General features: G+C 52.5%; 2 protein-coding genes across 2 annotated transcripts in view; one reads left to right on the top strand and one right to left on the bottom strand.

The window, feature by feature from the left end:
• The window catches only part of LOC132457947 (serine/threonine-protein kinase PAK 6), a 13,926-nt gene extending 5,692 nt beyond the window's left edge, over positions 1-8,234 (top strand). The window contains 11 exon segments of the mRNA XM_060052357.1: positions 1,439-2,150; positions 2,153-2,187; positions 2,939-3,169; positions 3,171-3,236; positions 3,238-3,300; positions 3,302-3,481; positions 3,820-3,953; positions 4,842-4,968; positions 5,561-5,686; positions 5,787-5,921; positions 6,433-8,234. Of these exon segments, the coding sequence (XP_059908340.1) occupies positions 1,439-2,150; positions 2,153-2,187; positions 2,939-3,169; positions 3,171-3,236; positions 3,238-3,300; positions 3,302-3,481; positions 3,820-3,953; positions 4,842-4,968; positions 5,561-5,686; positions 5,787-5,921; positions 6,433-6,600 (1,977 nt within the window). The 3' untranslated portion in view covers positions 6,601-8,234.
• Positions 8,235-8,371: 137 nt separating this feature from the next.
• On the bottom strand, positions 8,372-10,752 carry LOC132457812 (ankyrin repeat domain-containing protein 63). Its single transcript, XM_060052157.1, has one exon. It carries the CDS (start codon positions 10,501-10,503, stop codon positions 8,866-8,868), a length of 1,638 nt encoding a protein of 545 aa, XP_059908140.1. The 5' UTR covers positions 10,504-10,752; the 3' UTR covers positions 8,372-8,865.
• Positions 10,753-11,491: the final 739 nt, after the last annotated feature.

Below are 11,491 nucleotides of genomic sequence, written 5' to 3'. Positions count from 1 at the left end.
AACACCAACATTTTCATTACAGCCAGGATATTATTGGTGCAGTGCAATATAGGAACTATCGTGTCAGCTCTTAGAGCAGATTTATGGCTTAACGGCGTCATCAAAGTGATATCAGCAGCACTGCACACACAGCGCGTGCATGCAAACATACACACAAACGTAGACGCACAGGCACACACGCACGCACACACACGCACACGCGCGCCGAGAGCAGGGCACCTATTTTAACACCGGCTTCCCAGAATGACATTATAACCTGGCTTATTTCTAAATACCATCAGATGGCAGTGTAATTATCAGACACGCCATGTCCTGTTCTATGAAAGAAAAAGCGATGGCGTTTAGACACGGGAGACAATTAATTATCGTATCATCTTAAAAAAACAGCAGAGGGCCGCACTGAGGCTATTACCGCCTGGCTCAGAGGCACTGGCTCTGGGCGAGGTGTGAGCTGACCCCTGCCCCCCTGCGTAGGGAGATGGCAGCAGACCAGCGGAGCGAGGGAGCGGTTCTCTTCAGCCTGATGGGGACACCCAATTATTTAGTGGCATCACTGACAGAGGACGATTCTGCCCAGACGTTGGCTCTAGCGAGACCCCTAGCCTGCCCCTGCAATATCCCATTCACACACGCAATGCGCACGCGCACACACACACACACACACACACACACACACACACACACACACACTTTGAATGTGTGACATTGACAAAATCGACTAAAGATATTTTAATAATTTTTCATTATCATATATTAGATTCTGTATACATATATATATATTTAAAGTCTAATTGAATATATTAATCTATACATTATTGATTCAATATCAATGTTCAATATTGATAAAGCCACAATATTATTATTGAAAGAATCCTTGTAATACTAGCAACATCCGGGTATTAAGAACAGCCAATTCATCAGCTCAATCTTGATATTCTTCAACATGCTACCCAGCATCTTCCCCCATCCACTGAAATAACACCCTCCATCTCAGACGTGCTTGGCTCATCTCTGGCAGGACCCCATTTAGCCCCTGCGGTCGTTTGCATCTGTGCTTAAGATCCTAATGGTGTGTGGCCCGCTGGTTGCGTCAATGCGTTTGCAATGCAGTATCTGAGTTGTGCGCAGGGAGACGGCGTTAACACTCTCTCTAGTGTCTCTTAAAGTGCTTTCCACTCGGCTGTGCTCCGTCTGAGTGTGTTTGCACAATAAGCCACGGGGGAAATAATTCTGTAAAGTCTGTGACATTCCGGCACCACAATAAAACGTCCTTCACGGATTTTCTCTTCTTCAGAGTCTAAATTTAACACAGCGCCCCGAGCGCAGGGCTCCATCTTCCCCCTTCCCTAGTTCCTTCCCCGGGCCCGTCCCGATCCGTGAGCTGAACGGTGCGTGGACGGCAGAGCGTGGGACAAAACGGGATTGAATTATACGCCAGAACGCTTCCTCTCTTCTTCTGTTTTTTCAGACCATCGTGCGCGGCAGCATGATCGGCCACGGCGACTACATCACGGCCATGATCAACGACATGAGCCGGCTGTCCGTCACCAGCTCCAACTCCCTGAGGAAGCACAGCCCCTCGGCCAGGAAGAGGGCCCAGTCCCTGGGGAGGCTGGGCGAGGTGAGGGAGGGCGACAACTACCAGTACGAGGGCCTCGCCGGGGACGACGAAGAGGACGACGAGGACGACGACGAGGACGACGATGAGGACGATGAGGGCCGAGGGCGCGCGTCCCGGGAACGCCGGAGGAGCAGGAACGTCCACAGCGAGAGCAACACGCCCCACATGGGCATGAAGAAGAGCGTCACCCTGCAGCCCAACGGCATCCTGTCCCGGGCCAGGTCCACGTACGAGGTGGGGGTCAGCTCGGCGGAGCGCCCGCCCCCGCCGCCCGTCCAGCCCCAGCCCATCCACGCGCCCAGCTACGGGGCCTACATGAGCCCCGAGCTGGGCAGCCCCCCGGGGCGGGTGGTGTGGAGGAGGGACTTCCAGCTGCCGCCCAGGGGCGCCCCCGCGGGTCAGCGGCCCATCGCGTGCTTCTACAGCCCGGCCATGGTGCTCCAGCAGCACCCCCGGGGGGACCAGGGCCCCCTGCGCCCCGCAGAGTTCGCCCACCACCCCAACCTGCCGCTTTACACGCCGAGCCACAGCAGCCGGTGCGGCCGTACTCCTCCTACGACCTGAAGGTGAGTCCGGGGCTCGCTCGGAGATCAGCGCACGCTCCCCCCTACTAACCCGTGTGGTGAAGCTGCATTCTGATGCGATTTGCATGTACATACTTCAGAGACATTTGCATATTATTAAAATTAATATCTCAAAGCTCTTTGCTGGGCAGCGGTCTTCCTCCACCAACCAGCATTCTCCCTCAGGCCCATACAGGAATACAACCCTTTAATCAAAGCAGTGGAAACGTATAATTGTTGGTTATGAATTACAACCTGGGTTTATTAGCTTAGTGGGCTTGTAAATGTGAGGAAATGTTTTGTTTGGCATGATTTCAGAGGGTGTGAGTGTGTGTAGGGAGAGGTAGCAGGGACAGGGACAGGGACGGGGGGGGGGGGGGGGACAGGGGGGGGGGGCGTTAGAGGCCCCTACAGAAGCCTCTGTATATGGAGCATGGCATCAGGTGGAGTGGATGCACGGTGGGAGTGAAGGACATGATTTACATTCACTTAGAAAGCAGAGCATGGACACCGGGCTGCTTGCCAACTCTTTCATCTCTCTCTCTCTCTCTCTCTCTCTCTCTCTCTCTTCTCTCTCTCTCTCTCTCTCTCCCTCCCCTTTGTTCTACCTCTATCTCTCTCCTCTTCTTTCTACCGCCAACTCTTAACCCTCTCTCTCTGTCTCTCTCTCTCTCTCTCCTCTCTCTCCTCTCTCTCTCTCTCTCTCTCTCTCTCCTCTCTCTCTCTCTCTCTCCTCTCTCTCTCTCTCTCTCAGGGGGAGTCCATCGTGAGGTACCACTCTGGCTTCCTGCCCACGGGCACCAGCAGCCCTCTGGTGAGCGGCGTGCGGCCCCAGCGGGCGGTGCGCTCCTCTGCCAGCTACACCCTGGGACTGTCCCCCAACATGGGACACCTGCGACCCAACGGGCCCGAGCCCTTCCTCAGGCACTCGGGCTGTCCCACCAACCCCCCGTACCCCAGGCAGGACAGCCCGTCCCAGCCGCGGCCCCTCCCCTACGGGCTCCCTGGCCACCAGCCCCCCCGGGGCCTGCTCCCCCGCTTACAGACCCCCGCCCCCACCCGTCGCCCCGCCCCCCACCCGACCCGCCCAAGGTGACCCACGAACAGTTCAAGGCGGGCGCTGCAGATGGTGGTGGACCAGGGGGACCCCCGGGCGTACCTGGAGAACTTTGTGAAGATCGGCGAGGGCTCCACGGGGGTGGTGTGCATCGCCCGCGAGAAGCACAGCGGCCGGCAGGTGGCGGTGAAGATGATGGACCTGCGGCGGCAGCAGAGGAGAGAGCTGCTGTTCAACGAGGTACGCCCGGTTCCAACACACGCGCACACACGCAAAGCGCACACGCACACGCTCGCACACGCACAAACACTGCGATATAAATAACAACCACCAACCTTGCGATCTATGACCTCAATTGCAAATATGAATCCGTCGATGTATTGCGCCTTGGGTTTGTTTATCGCTTCATGTCCCATGCGTCGCAGCTTCTACCTCTCATTAAATTTCCGCCTTTAATTTATGACTACATGATTACCGCCGCAGCGACTAAAGAAGGGCGATGGCCCAACTGTGATGAGCGATATCGCATCTCACTGCAGATGTGATGCTGATTGCGGCTGTCACGGTGATGTTCGCAGGTGGTCATCATGAGGGACTACCAGCACAGAAATGTGGTGGAAATGTTCAAGTCAGCCCTGGTGGAGGAGGAGCTGTGGGTTATCATGGAGTACCTGCAAGGTGGCGCACTCACCAACATTGTGTCTGAAACGAGGTAAGCTGCTCAGACAGAATGGTCGTCGTTTGAAAACGTCGTTTGATTTGTCGCCTATTTGGTTGACTGGCGGGCGCCTATAGCGTTATAATAAGGGCTTAGTTGTTAGAATGTAAGACAGCCACTGGGGGGTAGTATAACACCAGATTGAGATCGTGTTTCTTGCACGATCCATTACATAATTCCCTTCGTCTTATGGGAGCAGGACTAAGGTCAAGATATTATCTTTGCGCAATGGCCAACGCCATCACTGAACTACGTGGAGTGACATATTTCTGCTCAATTATAACGCCAGCCGTCCGCAATCATTAAGCAAATTTTCTCAGCTTTTCAATATCTAAATATAGAACTGTAATCCAAAAAGCTGATTTGAATTTAATTCAGCAGTTATGGGTTTAACTGTATGAATAAATCTGATCTAGTTGAGAGGTATTAATATATACATAGAATTTAAAAGCGCCCACTGCTGTGATCTATACTCGAAGACTAACTAATGTGATTATAACGGGTGCAGCACTCAAATAATAATATCAATAATGAGTATAACAATAATTATAACAATATAATAGTTATGATTGTATTCCTTCTGAAGGCCTTTGAGCAACAAATTATTTCCGTAAGGTTTGGCTCTCTGTTCACAGCAGTTGTAGGCCTACATGATAAATTGTCTGTCAACTGGCTTGCAGAAACCAGAATGCCTGTGGTTCTCCCTCCTGCCTCGGAGCAGTTTATTGTTCCTTCTAGTTCAATGCTTTTTGTCAGCAGTAGCAAACTACAGAAATATTATATATGCTAATACAGAATGACTGTGTTTGTGGTGTGTGTGTGTGTGTGTGTGTGTGTGTGTGTGTGTGTGTGTGTGTGTGTGTGTGTGTGTGTGTGTCCCAGGCTGAGCGAGGAGCAGATTGCCACGGTGTGTGAGGCTGTGCTGCAGGCGCTGGCCTACCTTCATTCACAGGGCGTCATCCACAGAGACATCAAGAGTGACTCCATATTACTCACATTAGATGGCAGGGTACAGTAAATCTCTCTCTCTCCTCTCTCTCTCTCTCTCTCTCTCTCTCTCTCTCTCTCTCTCTCTCTGTCTGTCTTGCTATTGCTCTCTTCCACTCTCTCGCTCTCTCTCTTTCTCTCTCTCTCCCTCACGCTCTCTTGCTCTCTATCTCTCTCTCTCCCTCTCTCTCTCTCTCACTCTATTGCTCTCTCTCTTTATATTGCTCTCTTCCACTCTCTCTCTCTCTCTCTCTCTCTCTCTCTCTCTCTCTCTCTCTCTCTCTCTCTCTCTCTCTCTCTCTCTCTCTCTCCTCTCTCTCTCTCTCTCTCTCTCGCTCTCACTGTCTCTCTATCTCTCAAATACTAATCACGACACTGATTGACATGGCAAGTGGCCATTTCTCTAATCTCTCTCTCTTTCTCTAGCACGCTCTCTCATACTTTCTATCGCTCTCTCTCTCTCTGAGAATGTTTCATTGTTCACATTAACGTGTCTCTCTCTCTCTCTCTCTCTCTCTCTCCTCTCTCTCTCTCTCTCTCTCTCTCTCTCTCTCTCTCTCCTCTCTCTCTCTCTCTCTCTCCTCTCTCTCTCTCTCTCTCTCTCTCCGGAACAGATCAAGCTGTCGGACTTTGGCTTCTGTGCCCAGATCAGTAAGGACATCCCTAAAAGGAAGTCTCTGGTGGGAACACCCTACTGGATGGCTCCCGAGGTCATCTCCAAATCCCCATATGGCACTGAGGTGAGCCAGCGAATGCTCATCACGACACTGATTGACATGGCGGGTAGCCAATAGCAGGGCGTGTATGTGTGCAGTAACAACCTCGGCTCGCTCTATCTAGGTGGATGTGTGGTCTCTGGGCATCATGGTGGTGGAGATGGTGGATGGGGAACCCCCCTATTTCAGTGAGACCCCAGTGGCGGCTATGAAGAGGCTGAGAGACGAGCACGCCCCCACCGTGAGGAACGTCAGCCAGGCACGTACCGTACCAACTACCAGTGGGGATATGCATGATAGACACCATGACAAATGTGCACGGACGTACACATCCACTGACAGCAGTCTAATTATATTTTTCATGCCGAGATCAAGATTGTTTCTACTCACGGTTGTCCGGACGGTCTCCTGTTTTTTGTGCAGAACCCCTCTATATCAAAAAGGCAAAACAATAAAGTTAAATAAATACGTCTTCTGACTGTGACGTTAGCGTAGCTGAAACCTCCCTTTTACTAGCAGATGCTTGAGATAAATAGATAGTCTTACAGTATTGATACACTTTCACACAGTTTATCTATATAGGCTCTTTGTCTTGTGTGAGCACTGAGCAGTGACAACTACGGCGTGACGCCATTAATAGGTGGCGCTATGTAATACCATACCTGAACACAAGGGGCACTAAAGCTCTATTTTACCCTATTAAATAATAATGTGCTCCGTAGTAATCTTATCGAATCAAGTTTTTCTTATGGTATGGTTCCGTATTTCAGATCTCCCCAGTGCTGAAGGACTTCCTGGACCGCATGCTAACCCGGGACCCTATGGAGCGGGCCAGCGCCACAGACCTGCTGGAGCACCCCTTCCTGCTGCAGAGCGGCTCCCCGCAGTGCCTGGTGCCCCTGGTGGAGCAGTACCGCAAGCGCATGTCCCGCTGCTGATGACGACAGCTCCCCGTTCCAGGTCCCAACCCGACCCCACCCACCCACTCCACCTGGAAACCCCCCCCGACCCTAAGGCCTGAACGGGGGTCTGAACCCCTGGTCCAGGCCCTTAACAGGACCACAAGGAGACCTGGGGAAGAGATCCGAATGGGCTTGTGGTCCTAAGGGAGAGAAAAGCACTTTAGTGGGGGTGGTCATGATGAAGCATGCAATGCAAGACAGTAGCCTATTGCACCTGTCTGCCCGGCCGGTACAGTGGACCCCGGGTGACCCTGGGAGTGCACTCCTTCCTCCTCCAAGGCGTCTATGGTGCGTATAATCAAACACCATCCGTATGCGAAATACGGAAAAGAGAAGAAAAGAGTAGGCCGTGTGACGCTACTCAAAGAGAACATTGTAGAGCCAAGCTCTTAAGTCTTAGTCGTGAGTGGGAACAGTCTGTTACTAGTAAGTCGTCTCCCCACTCCCAGAGGGACCTTGTAGTAGAGGCATTATGACTATTAGTTCACCACCTCTGCCCACGCACTCTGTGTGCGTGCGCGTGCGTGCGTGCGTGCGTGCGTGCGTGCGTGTGTGTGTGTGTGTGTGTGTGTGTGTGTGTGTGTGTGTGTGTGTGTGTGTGTGTGTGTGTGTGTGTGTGTGTGTGTACGAGTGTTCGTGGAGAACTTGAACACAGGTGTGTCAGGGTGCCCTCTCTCACCACAGAGGCTGGGGGGGAAACAGACCCTCTTTGCATGGCCAGAATAGAGGGCACACCTGGCCTGGATGTAAAATGCTTGAATCAGTGCGACACTACTGGGACATTAGAGAGCCAGGCTCCTCTATTTACCATAATGAATCGGTAGAGATGGACACCCAGCTGCTGCCACGAGGCAACTGGACAAAATGAATCCTATCCCTTCCTTTAATATTTATTGTTATTATTCTTCTAATCTTATTATCGTTATTCTTTTTCAGAGGATGTGCGTCACGGTTTGTTTGTCTGGCGTGCGTTTGCAACGTAGGGTTTTCATTTTCAATGTATGGACTTATGGACGTAGCAGAATACCTTGAATAGAAACACTGTACAATGACACCCTGATGAAGATTGATGATTGATGATGTAGTGAGTTCAGTCGGATGAACTTCACGTTTTTTTCAGATTTTAGAATTGATGAGGTGTGCGTGTGTGTGTGCGGCATGTGTGGTTGAGTGTGAGCATGGATGTGCGCTTGCTCCTCAACCTTCGCTTGTGATGTCCTACTCTTTGTTGTCACTGACTTTTTACAAACCACAGGATGTGTGTGTGTGTGCGTGTATGTGTGTGCGTGCGACTATGTGTGTTTGTGCGCGCGACTGTGCGTGTGTGCGTGCGTTTCTCCCTAGGGGTGTGTATGAGTGTATTTGCATCGGTTTGCCTAGATGAAGCACATAGGCTTTGCGTGTGATGCTGCAGGAACGTCCACCAGCTGAGACACTTTGCACATGGTCTTTCTATATTCCCAACACACGGATACACGTCAACACCTTTCATGGATTTGTATTTCTATGTGAACCCTTCATACGAAAAAGAAAAAAAGAGAGACTTACACATTATTTTAATTTTGTACGAACCAATAAATGATGCATATTGAAGCTTGCGTGGCCGCTTTGCTCATTGTCATGTGTGCTCATGTTTTGGAAGATGTATGAGGAAGAGGATGAGGATGAGGAGGAGGAGGAGGAGGAGGAGTATGTATAGTGAAGACAGACGGGCTCCGCCGATGCATGTCAAATAATTGCTCAGAGAAAAGGCTGCCATGTTTATTAGATATTCAGCTTGGAATAATACAGAGCACAATCATACAGCTGTAGTGGTACGGCGTGGAATACATACAAAAGTTATAGGATTTGTAAGCAAAGATTGCGTAGCACAAAGTATACTTTGATACAAATTAACTCTATACAAATATATACATAAGTTAACAAACAACGATCTCCCTTGCTTACAAACCAGCATCAAGATACATGAAGTATAAATAATGCGACTTTTAGCGAGAATATATAGCGAGGTTAATGTAAAGTGTTCATCACTGCCGTCACGATATAGTCTGTAAAAATATTTATAGAAGAGGAGCATAGTACATGAAAGCAATCAGCAGGTAATAAGAGCAATTACTTAACCAATCAATGCAATACATTATCCATTATTTTCTATGTGCATTAGAATAAAAAAAAAACACAATGACATCCGTGGTAGTGAACCTAACCTGCTGCTCCACAGTCTCCCACACACACACTCTCCTAGCCCAGCGTGGCCTGGGAGCAGGAGCTGCTGTCGAACTCGCACCGCACTCCGCTGATACTGTCCACGCTGGGCTGGCTGTTCACCCGCTGGTGCGACAACGGGAACGTCTCCGAGCGGGATATCCGGCCCCGGCTGTGCATGGAGGAGGCGGAGGCGGAGGCGGAGTTGGCCGAGGAGCAGTCTATCACCATCCTCATGAAGTCCGGGGCGGTGAACCGTCTCAGCAGCCTGGTCCCGAGCCCCGTCAGGCCCGCCGCGGGCCCGTGCTCCGTCGCCTTCCGGGGGTCCCCCGTCTCCCCTCTGATGAAGAGCAGCTTGTTCCTGCTGCCGATGGCGGGGATGCTTCCCCTCTTGAGCTGCTGTTCCCCCCTCCAGCCCGGGCAGGAGGCCAGCTGGTCGCAGGCCCGCTCCTTCAGTGACCCGCCGGTCAGCTGATCAGCGGGGGTCTTCCCGCTCAGCTGTGCTTTCACCAGCGTGTTGGCTTTGTCGCCGTCGGCCGCCAGACTGCGGCGGTGGCCCTGACACTCCATCTTGTCCAGGAGGGATCGCTCGTCCTGCAGCGAGGCCCTCTTCACCCTGCTGGCAGACAAGCTGCCGTCCCGCACCTCTCCCTGGTAGGACTGCTTCCTGCCGCTCAGGAGGTCCGAGTTAAACGACTTTGCCTTGCCCCAGAGGGGGAAGGCCTCCAGGGTCCCTCGCAGGGGGCCGCGCTTGACATCCGTCTGGCTCGGAGTTGGCGCGGAGTTCACTGTTTTCGCGCCTCTCAGGTCTCTCAGCTGGCAGTTGTGGAGCTGCTTGGCAGTTGACAGCACACTGTTATCGGGGTGAGGGGGAGCGGGGTGCTGGAGGCGCTGGTGGCTGTCCTCCGGCGGCTGGCCGGCGGGGCAGCTGAAGCGGTTCCACAGGCCCATGGCGTCCGCCGCCCTCAGCTGTCGGTGGAACACCCCCGGGAGCTGACGCTGCTGCTCAGTGTTGCCGAGCTGCTTGGAGAAGCGCTCCAGGATGTGGCGGGGGAGCCGGCTGGGCGGGTGTCCCTCCCCGGGCGACACGGAGGAACACCCGGTGTCGGCGGCGGGGTCCTCGGCCCCGGCGGCCCGGCTCCTGCAGGGGAAGCTGAGGATCTGAACGCACTGGTTGTGGCCGAAGAAGCCGGCCACCTGCAGGGCCGAGTGGCCGGCGCAGTTGGTGCGGTCCAGCTTGAAGCCCAGCCTCTTGAAGGCCCGCACCAGGAACTCCAGCACGGCGGCGTGGCCCGAGAAGGCGGCGTACATCAGGGCGTTGTTGCCCCAGGCGTCCGCCACGTCGGGGTCGGCGTTGAACTGCACCAGCAGCTTCACGGCCTCCAGGTGGCCCAGCTCGCAGGCGTGGCTCAGCGCGGTGCGGCCGTCCTCGTCCTGGAGGTTGACCTCGGCGCCCTTCTCCAGCAGCAGCCGGGCGAACTTGGCGCGGGCCCCGGGCTCCGGCAGCCGCACGGCGAACATGAGCGGGGTCCGGCCGCTCTCCGTCTTGGAGTTGATGATGCGTCCGTCCAGCGCGTCCAGGATGAAGCGCGCCAGGTGCACCTTGCCGCCGTGCATGGCGTCCAGGAAGGTCTTGGTGCCGGAGCCCTGCCGCAGGTCTTTGGGTCGCATCATGCCGCTGCTCTCAGAGGGAACGGCCGGAGCGGACTGGGGGGGGGGGGGGGGGCGATGAGTCTGAGTCCGCCGGGAGAGAGAGCGTGCGATAGAGTGAGAGAGAGAGAGAGAGCGAGAGAGAGAGAGTCAGCAGGAGATAGAGAGAGCGAGAGAGCGTGGTGGTGGAAGAAGAGGCAGAGAGAGAGAGAGTGTCTCTGATGGCAGCAAGTGGGTTTACCTCGGAGTGAGTGTGTGGCGAGAAGCCGCCTGTGTTTTATACCTCCCCTCTCCACATGCCCTCCCCACGTTACCTAGGAAACAGTCATCCGAGGACCATTATGCAGCGACAGCATCCATTCAGCCCAAGCACTCGTGCCTGGAGAGAAATATATGCTATTTGAACTGAAAAATCAGTCAAGGAGAACGCCATGTGTCTCAGAGGTTAGAACTGCTATTACCGGCTCACTTATGAGCAGTTTTTTAAGATTTTTTGGAAAAAAACAACATATTTCTATTTGTCTAGGATGATAAAAAAAAATACAGCACCTCTCCGTTCATTGAAGAAGTGATTATTTGAGCCGTGTTCGGGACTATTTGGGCAATGGGCATGCGTGGCGGAGTAAAGGTTTAAAGAGCCACTGCGTGTAGCTTTGAAGTCCAACCGTATTAGAGGTGTAACAAAAGAGAGAGAAAATTAACATTTCTCTTTCTCTCTGTCTCTCTTATTTGGGTCTCATTCACTCTGCAAATGTTTTGGCCATGTTACCAGTAATTCATTCATTCATCCCAGAATAATCAAACAGGCATCTGTTTTGCTAGTATGATGTTATTATCATTCAATTTTCAAGGTTTAATAAGGATTATTAAATTCGGGTAGAAAGGTTATTATTGGTTATTTAAAAATCTGTAGAAGGTCATTATACTTATCTTAAGTGTAAAATCATTATAAAATCAAAACATAACCAGCACCAAGGTTATCATGTTGTCGTTCCTTGTTTTGTTTAATATG

Source organism: Gadus macrocephalus, chromosome 5 (assembly GCF_031168955.1).
Source record: "Gadus macrocephalus chromosome 5, ASM3116895v1".
Lineage (NCBI taxonomy): Eukaryota > Metazoa > Chordata > Actinopteri > Gadiformes > Gadidae > Gadus > Gadus macrocephalus.
This window is presented reverse-complemented; position numbering and strand designations above follow the sequence as displayed.